At 49.6% G+C, this 19,632-nt stretch overlaps 1 protein-coding gene across 1 annotated transcript in view; it reads left to right on the top strand.

The window, feature by feature from the left end:
- ANTXRL (ANTXR like) overlaps positions 1–19,632 on the top strand; it is a 45,836-nt gene that overhangs the window by 22,839 nt on the left and 3,365 nt on the right. Inside the window, 5 exon segments of the mRNA XM_031652693.1 lie at positions 258–336; positions 1,980–2,069; positions 3,309–3,347; positions 4,362–4,543; positions 6,098–6,179. Coding sequence (XP_031508553.1) covers positions 258–336; positions 1,980–2,069; positions 3,309–3,347; positions 4,362–4,543; positions 6,098–6,179 — 472 coding nt within the window.

Here is a 19,632-nt window from a genome sequence, read left to right on the forward strand (position 1 = left end):
CAGAGCCTGTAAATACAGAAGAGCCAGAATGGTGACACCAAGCAGTGGTCCCTGGTCATTTAGGACATGTCACAATGGCATGAGACCCCATGCAGGGCCCCTCACTGCCTGACCCGCTTACCCTTTGGTCATCATTGCTGAGTTGACCTGCAAGTGTTTGGGGAATGACCTCTCATGACCCATGCTGTCCACTGGCCAAGGGCAAGAACTGCATCTCTCCGGGCTGGGTCTCGCCATCTGCGTTTTCTGTGCTTTAGGGAGTACTTTATTGAAGTCAGCTTGAACAATGGCAAAACATTCTTCAAGAGCAATGTCAGCGTCACCAGCAGCACATGTGTGAGTACCAGGATGGGGCTGCAAACACGTATGAGGACTGTCCAGAGCCTCTGCACTGAAGGAGATATGCCTGGGAAGGACGAAAAGGGCAGGCAGTTCCCAGGCAGTCAGTCCCAGAAAGTAGCTGAAAGCTCTCCAAACAGGAGGCTTCCAGATGGTGCAGGTGGGTGAGGCTGGGAGGCTGTCTGCCAGGAGCCAGAGTCCAGCACCTGTAGGCCAGGACCTCAGACCCAGGAGCACTGGAGGATTCCACACACTGCCGTCAGGGTGTGTGTGTGCCACTGAACTGGTGCCCCAGCTGCTGATCTGATTGCAGTGAACTTTCTCATGACCCTGGCCCCAGGCCTGCCGCAGTAGCCGCTTGCTGTCATTTCCCAGATGCCTTCAGCCCCTTTTCTGCCTCTCCTCCTTGCTCAGGCCTCTGAGATGTCCCTCTCTGCTCCCTCGCCAAGCCCTGCAGTATGTCCCTTCCTACTGCTGAAGGGAAGGCTCTCGGGCACTCGGACCTGGGCTCAGCTCCAAGAAGCCCCTGGGAATGGAGGTGCTGTGCCCCAGGTGCCTGCTCCTCAGAGCTCCGTGTCTTTGGGCAGCTTGGCCCAGGGCCGCATAGGCAGGAGGATGCTGGAGGTTGGAGGCCAGAGCCCTCCCACCGCCGTACCCAGTCTTGCTTGAGACGCGGGTGTGAGAGCCCTCCTGGGTCTCCCTTGCCTGTCCTGCACATCCCACACATGGATCTGCAGGCTGAATACATGCATTCCCCATCAGGAATCTACTACTAGTAAGCCCGGCTACTGACAAGCTATCAAGGCCGCCCTGGGGCTCCCCCACCTGCCTGCTTGTGCCGTACTCAGCCTCAGTGGTTCCTCTCCTTCAGCCAGCCGGGTGCCCGGCAGTCATCTTCCCTCGCCTCCTCTCCTCTCCCCTCCCCTGCCCTCCTCTCCTCCTCCCCTCCCCTCTCCAGCCTTCTTTCACAAGTAGAGCTCTGGATCTGGGAAGTACAAGCAACCCTCGTTCCTCAAGATGCAGCCGGGGACCCTTTGTGTGAAGAACACCCAGAAAGTGTTCAGTGCCACACCCCATGTGGCCTGGTTCTGAGCCAAGACTTTGTGGAGCTCTCTAAACCTCCACAGAAGTGCCCCAGGAGGGCTCTTCCCTCACACAGGTGTGGAGACTGAGACTCAGAAGCCCGGTCGTGGATGTGCCCACAGAGCCTGAGGTGGGGAGAGGCTGTGGGGACCGGAGTCTCTGCCCTGCTCCTGCACCTGCACCTCTGCCAGCCCTTACCCCCCACCCTACCGTCTTTGGTACTTTCTTAGATTTTGTGGTTCTCACAGAAGCCCTGTGCTGCAGGCAAAGTGTGCAGTGAGGGTTTATCAGACCATGGAAGCTTCCGGGACTTTCTTGTCAGGGCTCTGGGGCAAAGACTTTCAGCAGGGCCAGAGAGAGGGTCTGTAGCTCTCTGGGGCCCAGCCCTGGCCGCTGGCCCTACTGTGGTACCCGGATGCGGGGCCAGCTAGGGAGAGTGAGGAGTGGGCAGATGGCTGCCAAGTGGTGGGGACCGGGAAGAGGCCACCCAGGCCCTCCCAGGCCTGGCATTCCTCTATCCCTTAGGTGTGGTTCATGGTGCTCTCTTTCTCCACCAGGGCATTTTCAGCAACTGGCTCTAGTTTTTGCTGCCTCTGCTGCTTCTGCCACTACTGCTGTGTTGTCTCTGGCGGCTGTGCCGCAAGGAGGCAAGTGCTCCCTGCCTGCCCAGCCTTGGGGCCCAGGCACAGGCCCGCCCTCTGAGGGACTCTAACATGTGACTGCCCCGTGATCCCACCTGTGGGAAGTTTCCCCTCCATCAAGCTCATCCATGACCCGGGGTGGCAGACCTGGCTCTGCGTTCCCGGAGCCTAGCAAGCCTGGGCTTCTGCAGGGCCTCCTGCCTGGGCTGGTCACATAGAGCTGGCCTGGGATGCCCTGGACATGGGGCTGAGGCCTGTCCTGGCTCCTAGAGAGTGACCCCAGAACCCCTGAAACCAGGGCTACCTCCAGACATAATCTCTGGACTTCTGGAAGCCTCAGATGGACAGGGCCAGGAGGTGGCCTCTGTGGAAGGAGGAAGAAGGTCCATGAAGAGTGCAGTGGTGAAATGGAGAGTTGGTCTGCTAGCCTATCCTGTGCTGAGGAACCGGCATGGATCTTGGCACATGTCTGGTGCCTTCCCCATTCCTTCATCTGTCTTTACTGAGCTGCAGCTTCCCCTGGGCCCCATGCTGGGCTGGGGAGGGACAGAAATGAAGTGGCCACCATTGCCCATAGGCGGCTCACAGTCCTGTCCTGTCAGGGCTGAAGGTGAAATGTCCACCCCACAGGAGTGGGAAGGGCTCCCTGTAAGGCAGAGCAGGACCCAGAAGCAGAGATGGAGCCTGGGGCAGGGAGGATGGAAGGGGTGCTGGGAGCTGGGGTTGGCAGACCCAGCTCCGAGAGCTGCAGAGGACAGAGCAAAGGGAGGAGAGGACAGAGCTCAGCCCAGGGAACACGCAGGGCTCATGTCTGCATAGGGAGCCACAAGGGGAGGAAGCCGGGAACTCAGCCATGAGGCTGGGAGGTCAGGGAGGGCTCCTGGGGACAGACAGGCTCTCCCTGAGGAAGGGAAGTGGGGCGGACGCTCTCTTCTCCATGTGGCTGTGGGCAGAGAAGGACACTTGTAGGGGCTGGGCCTCTCTAGGGATCTGGTTCCCGGCCCGGCTGACCCCTAGGAACCCCACAGTGGCGGTACGGGGTTCCCCTTGGGTAAGGTTGGAGGCTGAGGCCTGGGAAGAGGAGCCTGCCGGGTACAACTTCACAGGCTCAGTGTGGCCAGAGTGACACCCCAAAGGCAGTGCTGTCTCCTGGTGCTCCAGACCAGGGTCCCAGCTATGTGCAGGGCCAAGGCAGAGCCCGCCCACCCCCATCCAGCTTGGGTTTGTCTCTTTTGAACATTCTAGACTGTCAAGGAGCCACCACCTGTGCAGAAGCCAGAAAAGGTAAGTCACAGTTTTGGTCTCGATATTGTCACATCCCAAGGAGCCCACCGACCTTCACCAAGAGTGCTATGAAGCATGCGCCCCATGACCTCCACCTGCCTGGGCAGAGTAGAAGGTGACAGAGGGGCAGAATGGAGCCTGAGAAGATAGGGAACTCACAGTGATGTCCCCAGCACACCCTTCCCGCTCCCTGCACCCCTTAACATGAGCCTTGTCACCAATTCACAGCCTGGGCCAGTTTCAGCAACTGTGATGACCTGTCCTGAATGAATGGGTCTCTTCTGTCAATGCCCCAAGGACCTTTTGTAAGATGCTAAGGATGGAGGCGCTCGGGAAAAGGAGCCCCGCGTTTCAGGGACCTGGCCCTGTCCCCAGGCTCCAGAGGCGGCTGTGGCTCCATTTGGCCTCTCTGGATCCATGTCTCCTGGCAGGAACGGGGCTGCCACAGGTTAGCCTCTCGGGACTGCAGGGCTGGGGATGGGGGAGTCTGGCCCGGGCACCAAGCTGGGAGGACACCAGCCCAGTGAGCATGGGGCCAGGAGTCGGGAAGCAGGTTGTGGCTCACCTGGGTCGAGGGGGACCCAGGGGGCCATGGGCAGTGGTGAAGTGGCTTGAGGCAGGAGGCCCTGGGCCTGGGATGGGGTGGGAACAGACCTCCCTGGCCAAGGGTGGCCTCTGCGGTGCTGCAGAGTGGGCTCGGGGAGGCTGCATCTGCAGCCAGATGGATGTGGACAGTCACCTGCAAATGCTGGGACCATTGCACAGCCCCCAGAGCAGACCTCTTTCAACAAGGGCGGCCACAGGAGAACCAAGGGGACAGAGTCGAAGTTGTTGGCATTTATGAGAAGAGCATTGTCTGCCAACTAGGAGGAGTTTGCATGTTTCACACATGAAGGACCCTCCCCTGTGGTGTGGGTTTCTCTCTGGTCCTTTCATTCCCCAGACACACATCTGGGAGTGGCCAGCACTGTGCCCCACCAGCACTGTCAGCAGATAGTTGTTTTCCTTTTTTAGGAGCCAGAGCAGGAGAAACCACCACCTCCACCACCACCATCACCACCACCGCCTCTGCCTCCACCACCTCCGCCCCCACCTCCGCCCCCAGCTCCTGTAAACACCTGCCCCACCGTGATTGTTTGTTGCTGTGCATGCCAAGGAGTGTGCGGGATGAGAGGGACAGAGGTGAGAAGGGCACAGTGGAGAGGGGCTGTGGCCCCAGGCTGGGACTGCAGGAGGAGGGAGCAGCTGGGTCCCACTGTAGAAGCCTGGGCCCTGGAGGAAGGCAGGCTCTATGGGGGCTGGACTTTGGTCACTTGATGCCGGGAGAAACCAGATGCTCACCTCACCTTGCGCCCCAGTGGCAGGCATATATGAGGGCTCCTGTCCCCTGCACCACCAGGTCTGTCCCCGCACATTGAACTCCCTCTCTAGAAGGATCCATGTTTCTGAACAGTGGCAACTTTTGATGTCTGATCAGTCCCTGGTTCCCACAGGGGCACCTCAGCTCTGGCAGTGGCCCGGGGCTTTAAACCACCTGTCTGCAGGTGCATGGGTCAAGCAACCTGAGTCACAAAAGGTCATGTAGATCAGAAAAAAAAATAGAATTGACCAGTCCTGACACGCATTCTCACCACCACGAACACTGCAAGGATGCCAGGGGCACCTGCCAGCCCGGGCAGCAGGATCTTCAGGCAGTGAGGAAAAGCTGTCCCTGAGCGGGCTTGTCGCCTGCTGAGATGGGCTGACAGGCACTGCAGGGAGGGGAGGAGGTGGAGACCCGAAAGCGCCCTCACAAGACACCTGTGCAGGAGCTCAAGCCCCGGAGCCAACACGACAACCACTCTCCCTGAGGAAACCTCCTTCACGGGCGGGTACAGGCCCATCGTGCTGAGGGGAACCCAGCCAGGCAGCAGCAGGGGCCCTGCACAGGGGTAGAGAGGGCGCCTGGGTGGCTGGTGTTGAGGGAGAAGGACCCCAGAGTTCCTGCCTGGCCTGCCCCTCTCCCCCTTGGTCCTGGCTCTGTCTGTGGTCAGATCTCTTGCTTCCTCCTGGGAGTGTCAGGTTCCTCTGCCGCCTCAGTGGGTATCTGGGGAAGCCAGACCTGTCTCTCCCTGGAGTGTGGGGCACAGAGAAGCCGAAACACAGCCTCCGGTGAGAGGAAGTCACCTGCCAGCGGCCTGCAGTGCCTTGCAACACACGGCCCTCATCCCATCCCCACCAGGGCCCAGAAAGGCCTGACTGCAGCACCAAGGGCTGCCCATTATGGGTCCTGGGCTGTTTTCTGGCCTGTTTTTTCTCTGTCTTCCTCTTCCTCTCTTTTCTGGTGTCAGGTACCTACCCCCTGAGCAGGGCATGGTCCTCTCACCTGCCTTCCCCTGTGTGCCCCCAGCAGTAAGAAGACTCCTCCCTTCCATGAGCTCCTGCCCAGGCCCCGTACCAAACTCATGCTCCCCTTCAGGACCTCTGCTTGGAACCACAGGCTCCTCCTGCCTTTGGACTTTTTGTCTGAATTTGCCCCTGTCGTTTTCTCTTGCTTCCTTCAGCAAATACTGTTTTGTTAGATTCCAAAACTCTCTGTGGCCACAGTGACCATGTCCCAACACACAAGGCTGCCAGGCCTCCTGAGGGGAGATGGAGCTTTGTCTGGAGTGTGTTCTGGGACAGATCATGGGGGCTGGGGAGTCCTGATGCCTTCTGGGTAATTGTCAGCCTGCATGTGGCTTCCTGCCATTAGCCACTTTGCTTTTCAGGGCCAATCTGGATGCCTTTTGTGACCTACTCACCCAGGCACCTTGCCAGGTGCCATGGATGTGGTGTCAGCGCAGGGACCAGGTGAGCAGGGGTGCAGGGACACACTTGATGGACAGAAGGCCACTGCTTTTCCCCTGACCGCTGTCCTCTGGGATTGTGGCTCAGAGAGCCATGTCAGGCATCTGGCAAGGAGGACGGCACAAGACACACAGAAACGGTGCCCGTGGGCATCCCAGCCAGTTTCTGGACATGGGACCCGAGCACTTCGTTTGTTCATCACCTGGGGCCGGGAGTGCTGGCTAGGATGGCTAACGGGGTTGTTGGGCAACACTGACTGGTTCTAATAGGCAATAAGGATTCCTTCCTTGGGTCATTGCCTTGGGACCATGGGGAGGACCAAATTGTTAAGATTTTCTCTTCGTAACTTATTATGAATGAGGGCTAAAAATTTTTTATGAGGCCTCAGTAATGTATGGAGTCCTCCCGTGGGCCAGTTGCTACCCTAGGCCACGCTTTCACTGTTTTCATCCTCCCAGCAACTGTACCAGTAGGTGCTATTAGTATCCACTTTACTGAAGGGGACGGAAGTGCTGAGAGATTAAGTGGCACGTCCCTGCTCCTAAAGTCCGTGAGTGATAGGGCTGGATGTGCACTGGGCCTGGCTCCTGCCCTTACTCTGCACTGCTCTCCTTTTGGATCAGCACTAAGGGGCTTCTCCGCTCAGGCCCCGGGGCCCTGGAGAGCCCTGCTCCTGGCTCGGCCTGGGGCTCATCTGCCTGTGCCTCCACAGTCCAGCCCTTTGCACCTGGAAGATGATCTCATCCCCAGGGTTTATAGAGGGACCTGCACTGGCCAGGCCTCCTGCATCAGGCCAGCACAGGCTCTCAGTGGCCAGGTGGCTGCGCACTGAGAAGGCCTTGCAGGCTGCAAGCCTCTGGACGCTGCTGATGAGAAACAGGCCAGGAGCCCCCGGGAGGCGTGCTGACACCTGGCAGGGCATCGCCGGTGTCAGAGGCATGCAGGGCTCCTCCAGCCGCTGGGCTCCCGGCTCTGTGCCTCTGCACAGGGCTCTCAATCTCAGCCACGCTTGCACAGAAGCTCATTTCCGTCTGAGGTCCCACGAGGCCTCTCCACATTGACACAGCCCAGTTCCAGTCACACAGCACTAGTCCAGCCTAATGCCCGGAACAGGTGAGACACTTAGGTGGGAGGGATAGAGCTTGATGGCTGAGTGTGAAAACAGGCACCTCAAGCAGAGGGAAGGCAAGAGATGGGAGGGTGGGCATAGGAAAGGGCCAGAAATGGCCTTACTGTCCAGTGTGGTGACACAGGGGATGGAGCAAGTCTCTGGAATTGTCTCATTCCCGAGGGCAGCTCTTTGAAGCTAAGGTTTAGGGGTGGGGTGGTGGGGGGCAGAGTAATTGCATCACAGAGGGCACTTACCACTGCTCAGGGCTCTGCCAGGCTGCCACTGTCATCGTGTGAAGTCCACCTTGCAATTCTTGGAAAAGGAGAGACAATCCCTGTTTTACTAATGGCAAAATAGAGGCCCAGAGTGGCCCAGAAAGTTGCCTAAGGCCACCCAGATAGTAAGTGGCTGCCTCCAGCGCTATCAGAAATCAACCCCATATCTGTCCCTAACCCAGGGAGGCCCATAGCTATGCCTTGTGGACCTGGGCTCCTTCTAGCTTCTCTGCCACAACCTAATTCGACCTTGTCCTTCCCAACTGTAGTCCTGAACACCCAACTGAGTGTCTTGTAAGATTTCTGTCAGGTACCCAAGAATTCAGACAATCTGGCAGGAGTTCCCGGTTCTCCTCTTTAAGCCTTCGGTGTGCTGGCCCCAGGGTCTAACGTGAGTCATGCACTAAAGAGGATGCGTCCCCCTGAGACCTGCAGCCTGTTTCAGAGCCACAGGGTCAGCCTGTAAGCCTAGTCCTGAGTGTACAGAGCCAGACACCAGCCAGGCTGCTGGCGAGCTCAGCAGCTTCCTGCTTGGAGACACTGGGAATGTGACCTTCCTGCCTGAGCCAGGGGGTCCCTGAGTGAGAAGGAGCCCTGAGGCTGGAGGAGAGAGAGTGCATCTCAGGGAGAAACCGCTGGAGACCAGACTTGGGTGGGTGGCTTGGCCCCAGCCAGGCGGCCCAACTGCAACTGCGGGGCTGTGGAGGCATCAGTGAGACGTCCTGCCCAGGACAGGCGTAGGCTGTCTGTCTCTTCACGGCAGAGTGAAGAGGCCACCTGTGTGCTGCGCACCCCTCTTTCAGGATCTCCCCTCAGACAGAGACTCACTCAGGCCCTCAGCAGTGTGGTGGATCCTGACAGAACCAGTGCATGCCTCTTTCTCCGTCCATGCCCCGGCCTTGTGGGGAGGCTGTTTCAAATCCTTCTTCCTGACTCTGGCATGGTGGCTGACCAGGGTGTATGGAAGGAGCCGGGATAGCTGATGAGTAATTCCACAGGATAAGGTGGTTGAGGAATCACAGTATGTATGGAGGTGAGTTTGATTCAGAGCTCGAGTCTCTCGGCGGCTGTATTTGTATGAGTGAGCCGCTGAACCTAGATGTCCCCAAAACCCTGTCTAGCCGGTCTCGGCAAAACCCCAAAACATCCTATACTCCTAGCAACACAATAGAATTTTAAGGTTTGCCATTATTAATTCTTAGATGGTAAGGTTGGGCCTTGTTTGTTTAATTTTGTTATAAGAGCTTTTTAATTGAGGTTCTCTGGTTTATCCTTCTAGTTCCTTTTAATAATTTTTTGATAGTGTGTCTCTTCTAGGCTATCCTACTTGCATCGTGACAAAATGCAGCAAGACCTCGAGGCCTTTGAACTGCAAACTCACCTCCCATCCATGCTGATTTTATCCTCCTCTACCTTATCCTGTGGATACCATTATGCTGGGCCGGAAGAGAATGCTAGATCCATCAGGGATGCTGCTTAATAACGTGAAAACCTTTACCTCTGTTTACCAAATGTAGTATTCACAATGATATAACAGCCTTTCCAGTGAGTTTAATTCGTGTGCGCACCACAGCAGGAAGCCCTTTAGAAACCGGATCTCATTTCATTCTCACAATACCCAGAGGACTCATAGCTGCCATTCATACCCAATCTTAAGGTGGGCCAGACACTGTTGCAAGTATATTCCACAAACTAACATATGCCATAACTCTATTGCGGGGAGGAAGCTAGAGGCCCTACAAAGTTAGGTAACCTACCCAGGGTCACACAACCAGGAAGCAATAGGACAAGCATCCAACAGCCTGGCTCCAGGTCCTTACTGTGTGCATGGCCACCTCTCTGTCCTGCAAGGTAATCACTACTGTCTGCATTTCACAGCTGTGGACACCGAGGCTCTGATGTTTAGTGATAGGCTCAACATGGCAGGATCATTGAGTGGTAGAGCCGGGCTATGAACTGACCCAAGGGGAGGCTCATGTCTGAGTCGGGTTCCACCCCATGTCCTGCTGTCAGAGTGATCTATGGAAACACCTGCAAGTTCATCTCTCTCTTCAGTGCAAAATGTCACATAGAAGGTCCTCAAATAACATTTCATTCAACGTCATATGAACGCTGAGTGAGAAATGATGATGCTGATGAGAAAAAAATCCATTCCCGGCTGACGTCAATGTCTGTGTGGAGTTTGCATGTTGTTCCCATGGCTGCAGGGAATTTTTCTGGGTACTTCAGTTTCCGCTTACATCCCACAGATGTGCACATCAGGTGGATTGATGTGTCTCTATGGGCTCAGTGTGAGTGTGTGGGTGTGTGAGTGCACGTGCAAGGACATGACATCCTGTCCAGGGTTAGTTCCCACCTTGCACGCTCAGCTGATGGGACAGGCTCCAGCCTCCTGCGACCCTAAGCTGGAATAACTGAGTAAATAATTATGTTATTTGCTTTTATTAACTTTTCTTAAGGGTATGTATAGCTCACATTTATGTCAATGTTTAATATTAGAAGCATTTTGGTTTTTATTTAGAAGTTTGATGATGTCTTCATGACTAGATATATGCCACAGGATCTTAAATTTCTAGTATCAATTAATCTATGATCCAGCTGGTTTTCTTGTACCCTGTTTCACTGGAAGTCATGATTTCTAAGAAACTATCGACAGCTTCTAATGAGGATTCACTGAAATTTACACATGATACATTTGTGAATATTATTATCTTGATTTCACACTGTCACCTGCAGACCTCCTTCTAAATTCGTGCTCACGTTTGCTGGGAGAGTTGTTCTGGGTAACAATTGGAGCTTAATGCAGACGGGCCTTAGGATGCATTCATGACCATGGAGCTCCTGAGCTCTCCTCCTGATCATGCGCCCATGGAGGGCACTAGACCAAGGGACAGGCGTGGCAAAGCCAGGCTGGCTGTGGCCTCCAACTGTCCAGGAATCCCAGCTTGCAGCCGTTCTTGAAGCCAGTACTTTTTGGGAAAGTTTCAGATCATAACTTTGGTAGTGCAATTACAGCAAGCTTTCCTTCAACTCCTCAGCACCACCCCTCCACCCCAACACACACACACACACACACAGACACACACACACACACTTCTGTAACATAATCAGGAAATCCAAAGATTGAGCCAAAACTCCAAAGCACTGGCAATTAAGGTTTCTGATTGTTTGCCAATCACTTCAGGAAATATCCCTTCACCTTAGAGTGGTTGAGCTGATGTGAGAAGTGATCAGTTGCTGGCTTAGATATCTGCAATCAGTAGAGAGGCAGTGAGGAAGGAGACCCTCTCAAACTCCAGGAACCTCCTCATCGCCTTACACTTACCCCACGGATTCAGGGGGCTTGGAGGTCTCCTCTACTGTGAGGCACCCAACCCTGCTCCTCTCCATCAGTGCAAGTGCAGACCCATACCTTAGCGCTCCCTGTATCTCCTGGGATAGGCTGGGGCAGAGGAGAGGAGGTGGCCTCAGTGTTAGTGCCCTGGGTCCTGCTCCGGAGGAAATCAAGGGGATCCCTCAGCAGTGGGTAAACACTAGGTCTGGAATTATTGTGGTTAAGTTTTTACTGGAATGTTTTGCAATAAATAAGTAGAAACAAAGGAGGTGGAAATAAATATGAAAGATTCCTTTCTCTTTACAACAGCCACAAAAAACGTAATACCTATGTGTAAGTGTAACACAAATGTACTGACCATGATGAAAAGAAACCATAAAACCTTACTTATTGGTACAAGAGAAATTTGAAAATATAAAAATCTAGAGCACAATGTCAACTTTCCCCAGAGGAATTCATGAGCTTAATATGTTATTTTAGTGAAAATTGTAATGAAATATTTTTAGGGAATTTGATCAAAATGACAAGTTCACTTGGAAAAAAAAGACAGTTAAGAATCATTAAGGAATTTTTAATACAGAAAAGCAGTGAGAGAAGATTTGCCTTATCCAATGTTAAACATTAAGCTCCAAAATTTAAAATAATGAAAAACGAGAGGCTGATAAAATAATGGACCCGAATCGCGCAAACCCGCCCTGGAATAAATAGAGTGTGTGGCTGTGGTGGTAGCCCCTGGTACTGACAGTGTGTATGCAGGTGAGCTCAAGTGCACTTACGGATGTTTAAGGATTGTTTGACATATGTCAAAAGAAAAACATCAGACAAATTAAATGTAACAGAGTTTAGTTGAGCCCAAAAAAACAAAACATGATTCCAAATAGGGCAGCCCCCAGGGTCAGGACAGACTTAGAGAGGTTTCAGGGCTACCACAGGGTCAAATAAGATTTCTGAACAGAGAAGGCAAAACAGCGTAGAGAAAAGGGAACTGAGGTACGGAAACAGCGGAATTGGCGACAGCTCTGTGTGTCCTCCTCATTTGAACAGTTGGCTGCTGTGAGTGGCTGAAGTGTGGCGGCTGTGAATGGCCGAGGCTCAGCTCCTGTTATAGAAGCACACTTCACAGTTGGGTTTTCAGTTTTTTAGGTACTGAGTTAGGTTGTGTTCATATGTGAGAACTCAGATATGTGAGTATGGAGGCTTTCTCAGGCCAAATTTTAGTTTTATTTAACAATTTCACTCTTTTGAGAGGCCTCTCAATTTGGAGAGGTTGACCAAAACTTTGGGCATTGATGCCACTCTCTGTCACCATCATAAATGAGTTATTTGATCTCAGCATGGAATTCACAAGTCACAACATCATGCCAGTTCAATACTTTTGTCTGCTGTTGCTGATTTAGTGGAAGTGAGACCACTTATGCTCAATGGATGGTTGCATACAAAACATCGAAGGTTTCAGAGGGTGCAGTGGACCGCAGGGACTATTAGGATGACTACAAAAAGGATGATATCCAAAGACCAAAGTGAACTCCTTAACAATATTTCTTATGAAGCAAACTGTCCCAAATCAATCAAGTCACGGTTCAGGCAGTACAGGCATCTCAACAGTATTTCAGTCGATTGGTCATAGTCTTTGTTCAGGATGTACAGGCCATAATTCACTGTAAAATGGCCTGATTTATAGAGGCATTCAACTTTGTTGTTAGCCTGGTAACAGAAGCATGGTAGCCTGGAAAGTCACTAGAATAAATATAAAGATTAGAAAACCCAAGTTTGTCATCCACCATTTAGGATGCCTGCAAATCAACTGTCAGTTGCTCCCATGAGCACATTATGTGCTCATTTCTCTTGAGAGATTTTCTTAATGTATTTGGTGGCAGAGTCCAAGAAAACAGTAATACCAGCCACCTTGTAAATTAAACTTTCTGTAGTAACAAGATCAGAGGAGAGATAGGTACAACATTCACTTGTGTTCAGTACCAAACACAAGCCCTCAACTGTAGCAAAGAGGAGATCTGAAGCTGCATGATGTTCCATGTGAATGCATGTGTCATCATCTCTCTTTTGGAGTATGACTTTTACCCATGGTTCACGTCTGGCTATTTGATATGGCTAACTCCTGCCTTTCAAATACCTTCCCATGGAAGTTCCCATGATAGCTCCTGTGATCAGAAGCAAAAACAGTCAATAACTGAAGTTAGCACCAACTTCGAAACAGACAAAGAGGAGACAGTTTCTACTGAGGAAAGATTTCAGTTGGTTTCCTGGGCCCTCACTCTTTCTGGTAGTGGGGAACCCACTGCATGAAATTTAGAGCTAATCATTAAATTGGGAAAATTCTTAAATTTTATAGCCAGGCAGACCTCCCAGGGGTTCAGCAGAATGGAATAAGCAGATTCTCTGCTGACTCAATATAGGCCCTTAGGGGTTGGAAAAGTGGGCTATTTAGTTGTATTTGAGCAAGGGTTTGTTAATTTGTTCACCCATGGGCCGGCACGGTGGCTCACTCCTATAATCTCAGCACTTTGGAAGGCTGAGGTGGGCAGATTGCTTGAGGCCAGGAGTTTGAGACCAGCCTGGCCGACATGTCAAAATCCCATCTCTACCAAAAATACAAAAATTAGCTGGGTATGGTGGCACATGCCTGTAATTCCAGGTTCTTGGGAGACTGAGGCATGAGAATTGCTTGAACCCAGAAGGCACAGGTTGTAGTGAACCAAGATCATGCCACTGCACTCTAGCATGGGGTACAGAGGGAGACTTTGTCTCAAAAAAAAATTGTTTGCCCATTAGTCTGCATAAAAAGGCTCTTTGTAATTTCCTTTTACACATGCTGTAAAGGTATATAACCACATTTAGTTTTTAAAAAGTACCCTACTGAATTTAATCTGGTGACATTATACAAGCAATTACTTGTACCCATATAGGTAATTCTCAGGCCTTGAGAGACTAGTGCCTGGAGGCCAAATATACCTTTTGCAGGTATTACTTGAATAGGTTTTCTGTATTTGGTAACAATCAGGTTGTTAATTGGAAATGTTAGAGTGTTGTTTCTAGCAAGTGCAGAAAAGCGAGTAGCAGTGATGTTTAGTGTATCAAGGATAACTTTCCACTCTTCCTTTGGAGTTTCAGGGTGATTCTCTTTCGGAACATAGAGTGACACTGGTATTAATGGAATTGTTTCTTCATTTTTTTGGTTTTAGCCCACAAACCCATCGCTCGGGTTTTATGCTGGAGCGGAAGCTTGAGCTAAAGCCATCCACTGATTACGGTCCCATGAATTTTCTTGTAGAGAAAAGGAAAGGATTAGGACTGCAGGAAATGAGGGGGAAAGACAAAAGCTTAAGGTTTCCATGATGTCAGAGAAATCTTAATTTATGATCTTTGAAAAGTTGTCCATTTCTAGGATGTTGTCTGCTTCTGATGAGAAATTTCTCTCATCAGGTTTACCTTAAAGATATACAGTCCCAAGAGTCTAAAGGGGCCTTTCTGAGTTATGAAATGTGGACCCGAGGTCCAAGTCCCTGAAGCCTCACTGCAGTGTGGGTAGTGACAAGGACTTGGTATGGTCCCTTCCAGTGAGGTTCAAAGCAATTTTCCTCTGATGTCATTTCCAGAAGATCCAAGTTACAGATTCTCGACCATGAAGGGCTTCATTATTCTCAGTTAGTGCACCATAAAAAGCTTCCTTTACCTGGTGAGAATACACTTTGACATAATGCATTAAAGCCTTCCAGCTTTAGGCATATCAGAGTTTAGGAGAGTGGGAGAGGCATGCGGTTCTGTTACTAGGAGCATATGTCTTCCAGTGACAGTTTCATAAGGTATCAACTTATGTTTTCCAGTAGGAGCGAATCTGATTATCATCAAAGCCAGTGATAGTACCTTTGGCCAAGGCAACCCAATTGGCTCAGTTAACTTTGTCATTTTTAGTTTTAAGATGTCATTTGTTCTTTCAACTTTTCCAGAAGACAGAGGGCTAAGGACAATGATAGTGCCATCATGTCCATATATCTTATTGAAGTGCTTTATAACTTGCCCAGTAAAATGAGTTTCCTTATTGCTGGAGATTTCTCCAGCAAGTTGCCAGAAGGAAACACATTTTTTTCTGATAATTTCTTGGCTATTGTCATTGCATCAGCTTTCCCACATGGGAAAGCCTTTACTCAACCAGAAAACATACAAACTGCTACAAGGACATACTGATAGCCCATTAAGGTTGGCAACTGAATGAAGTCCATCTGTAAGTGCTCAAAAGGTGGGTGGATCACGAGGTCAGGAGTTTGAGACCAGCCTGGCCAATATGGTGAAACTCTGTCTCTACTAAAAATATAAAAAAATTAGCCAGGTGTGGTGGCGTGTGCCTGTAGTCCCAGCTACTCAGGAGGCTGAGGCAGGAGAATCACTTGAACCTGGGAAGTGGAGGTTGCAGTGAGCCGAGATCATGCCACTGCACTCCAGCCCGGGTGACAGAGTGAGACTCTGTCTCAAAAAAAAAAAAAAAATGCCCATCAAGTGGCGAAAATATACTACCTGAAGTTTTTATTGTTTTCGCAGGATTATGAGTTTGACAAATCAAACATTGATTATAAACCATTTTAGCAATTTTGAAACAGTTATCCCACCAATATTTTTTCATAACGTGGATTCTGTTTCAGAACAAGTTGTGGAATGCAGAGCTTTTAATAATAGAAACTTCAAAGACTCAGGAAGGGCCAGGCAGCCAGCTGAGCCCTCTGTGAGTCTATGCTTAACATTGAATTTACATCCTTTAGATACCAAATTTGTTTTTCCAAATCTGCAGTGTTTATTGAGTAGGTCATCATGAGGGAATTGACTTGGATCAATCTTACGGAGTTAATTAATTGTATATCCTAACAGTTTCAGCACTAGCTGATTTGGCATAAATATCTTCTAGAGCATTCCTTTTATGTTCAGGTTCAGTTTTACAGGCATGAGCTTTGATCTTAATAATGGCAATCTCTGATGGTAACCAGGTAGCAGAAAGGAGTTTATCAACTTGGAGTCTGTTTTTTTTAATGGGGATCCCACTAGAAGTAAGAAACTTTTGTTGTTTCCATAACATGCCAAAATCGTGTACTACTCTTCTATTTGGGTAAATATTTACTGACTTGTCCTTAGCTGTAGGACAGGCTTGGGTGAGAGCAAAAAGCCTGTGGGTTGAGCTGACTTCAGTTGAGGAAGAGTTCCCTCCTCTATTAGCTCATTTTGGGTGGTAATGGCATATCCTGCCTGATATTTTCTTTTGAGTTTTTGGCATAGGACCTATGAACAAAAAAACAACAACTCAGGATTAGCCGATGTACTGTCTCGTAAATCAACACAAGAGGCCACTGTTTCCAATACTGCACTTACACAATGTGGTCATCACCGGAGTCAGGTGGAGTTAATACAATAGCAGGCTTAAGTAGGTTGCAGCATTTTAGATGGAGATTAGAAGACAGGAGGAAGAATTTCATAAGAGGCTAACTGGCTTGCTGAAAAATGCTGTGTTTGGTTGAAATTTAATAGACTCTTCACAGCATGTTGGACTTGTGAATTGAGTTCATTCCCTAAAACCAGCTCAGATGAAGCTTCCAACTTGGCTGCTGCTACTACTGCTTTTAAGTGATTCGAATATGCCCTAACTACTGGGTCTAACTGCAGGCTGGAATATGCAGTGGGCCTGTTTCCCCCCTGTTCTTGAGTAGGAACTTCCAATACCTGATTGTTGTGTTCATGAACAACCAAGATAAAAGGTTTAGCGTAGTCTGGAAGTCCTGAAGCTGGAGGCTGTCATAAGGCCATAGTTAAAAGTCTGGACTGTCTTTCCAAGGTAAAGATTCCCATACTGCATTTCTAGTGAGCTAAAACAATGGTGAGGCGATTCAGGGAAAATTTGGAACCCAGGATCCTCAATATCCTGTGAGTCCAAGAAAACCTCTTAAATGTCTTTCGGTTCCAGGCTAAGGAAAATGTTGAATAGTTTTTAATTCTCCCAGGCGAGAGGGAAATCCCATCAGCAGTCAAGTCATGTCCCAAATAGTGAACTTTTTCTCTTGAAAATTGAAGTTTTTCCATCAGGGCCTTGTGACCTTTATGTGTGAGTTGCTATAAAAGGTAAATTGAGTCAATTTCAGAGCGCTGTTGAGCGGGAGAGCATAACACGTCATCTACATACTGAGTAACAGCAGAATGTCCAGAAGACTGTAGGGTTATTAAGTACTGAGGCAATGCCTGGGAAAAATAGAAAAGGCCGGGTGTACTGCTGATTTTTCCGAGTGAAAGCAAACAAATGTTGACTCTCTTTATGAACTGGAATGCTAAAGAAGGCTGAGCGGAGGTCTATTACCATGAACCACTTTAAATCAGTGGGTACATTAGATAATAAAGTATTTGAATTTGGGACTATGGGAAATCTTGGTATTATAATTGTATTAATTAGCTATAGATCTTGAACAAATCTTCAACCTCATTCATTTGGTTTTTTAACTGGTAGGATGGAAGTGTTAACAAGGACTGGTACGTGGAACTCTAAATCCTAGGTTAGTTAAGTCTCCTACAATTGTTGAGAGCCCTTTAATTTCATTAGGTTTTAGTGTATATTGCAGTAATTTAAGGAAAGACTTAGAATGACCAGTTTGGACTTTTATAGACTCCACACTTTTAATTCTTTCTCTCTCATTTGAGGTAGAGACCCATGAATATTCCGGGGTTTTAGAAAGGTGTTTCGTTATGGGCCTGAGTTTTGATCTTATCGATTTGTCTGTAGAGAGCACAACTGTTCTGGTTCAGGAGACTCAGGAATCTCTACGATTGCTTCTCCCTCTGAGGAGAATTGTATGTGCCCTTTCAACTTTGAAAGTCCTGCCCTGGCAAGTTTACTGGATCAGTATTACATAGTAGAAAGGTACATTTTACTGCAAATAGCCCCAAGCTGATTAGACAGGTTCAGATACAGAAGCCTCTTGAACTTGATTTGAAACGCTCACCACAGAGATGATCTTTTCACTCCAAGAGATTCGTTGGCTTATTAAAGTAGGGTTTATGCTGGATAAGGCGACCCTGGTATACACCAGCATTGCACAGGATTCCCAGCTTAAGTCTTGTTTTTCTATGTTTATTTAAAGGTATTTTGGGGAGCAGTTTACCAGAGAATCCCTGAGCCTTGTCTATTTTTATTATCCTGAGCGTTAAAATCTCTTGGGTCCCCTCTAGTGGTGAACCAGTTCAGCCTAAAGGGAGGAGGCTTGGTGGTGGACTGAGACAAAAGTCAACAATCTCCTTTCCCAGTGTCCTGGGTGTTTGCAATGAAGGCATCTACCCTGGGGTAAGGCATTCCTTATTCTGGACCTCCTGCTTGTGATTTAAAATAAAAATGAGAAGGTCTCTTTGGTCTTGGCCCCGGTAACTGTTATAATTGGAGAGGCATAAGATTGTTAGCCTTTTCGGTTTTTTCTTGCTCTAGAGTCTTCTCAAAATGTTCAGCTAAGGCCACCAATTCAGTCATGTCTGTAACTTTCCATCCTGGCTTATGTGTTTTAATGGAACTGCCAAGTTCCTAGGATGGAGTTCATTTGTAAATACAGCAGTTAATGCCATTCCAGTCCCTGAAGGAAATACTCCTTGCTATATTGAGCACAAAATGTTTCAGAAACAGTGTTTCTAACAAGTTCTGTAATCTGAAACTGGTTCCTCCTGCTTTGGTCTGCAGGGTTGGATGATGCACCAGTCAATTTTTTCTGGAATGATCTTAGGACCTGAATGTAAAATGTTTTCAGCATTTTTTCTAGCTCCTTTTACCCTTTCTCATGCAGGGGTTTTCAGGGGTCTTTAATATCCTCCTCAGGTCCACCCCATTCTGCTGCTGCCATCCATTTCTTAGCTTCTCCAGGCCCTAATATTATGTGAATAAATTGGCTAAGGTCAGGGAGCCATTCTAAATTCCTCAGTAAACCCTTGAGGCTTCATCCTTGGGTCAGGGAAGTCCTTTACAGTGGCTCGAAGCTCAGTTTTAGGCCATGGAGTAAAGGTGTTTATCGCAGGAAGACCTGGCTGATCAGAAGGTCTTTCTTTGTAAGCATCTGGGTGTTTTGTTTTGTTTTTTTTCATCTTCATGGTAAAAGGGTAACTTATTAAAAATGTTAGTGGACTCACAATGTGTGAGTAGAGATGGATAAAAAGAAGGAATAGCTGTGAGTAGAGATGAATAAAAGGAAGGAACAGGGGCTGGGCAGGGTGACTCACCCCTGCCCTCACCCAGCACTGGTGTCAGGGTTGATGGAAGGCAGGGAGAAACGAGTGGACAGCAGTTAGCAGGCCCCTGGAACCCCATAGCTGGCACTTCCCCCTCCCACAAAGATGAACAGAGGCAGCCCCTCACAACATCACCACAGGTCCCCCAGGCTGGGTAGGCAGTGCCAGGAGGAGGGGCCACCTCCTTCTGGGAGTGGCATTATCCTTTCTGGTTCCGCCATGCCTTCTAACCATGCCAGAAGAGGGTGTGAGCACAATGGCCTTGGCTGCCCCCAGGAGGGGGCAGAGGAAAAATGGTTGGGGGTGAGGCCTGAGTGGACAGAGGAGAGCACTGAGCAGATGCCAAGATCTTGCCTGGGCCGTATAGTCTGGGTGGTGCCCAGGAAGAGTGAGGTGGGGTTTTGAGCCCCCATGACAAAGCCACCTCTGTAAGGCCTGGACTGTGGCCCAGCACTGATGAAGTGACCTATGCTCTGAGATCAG

The sequence above is a fragment of the Papio anubis genome, chromosome 11 (genome assembly GCF_008728515.1).
Source record: "Papio anubis isolate 15944 chromosome 11, Panubis1.0, whole genome shotgun sequence".
NCBI lineage: Eukaryota > Metazoa > Chordata > Mammalia > Primates > Cercopithecidae > Papio > Papio anubis.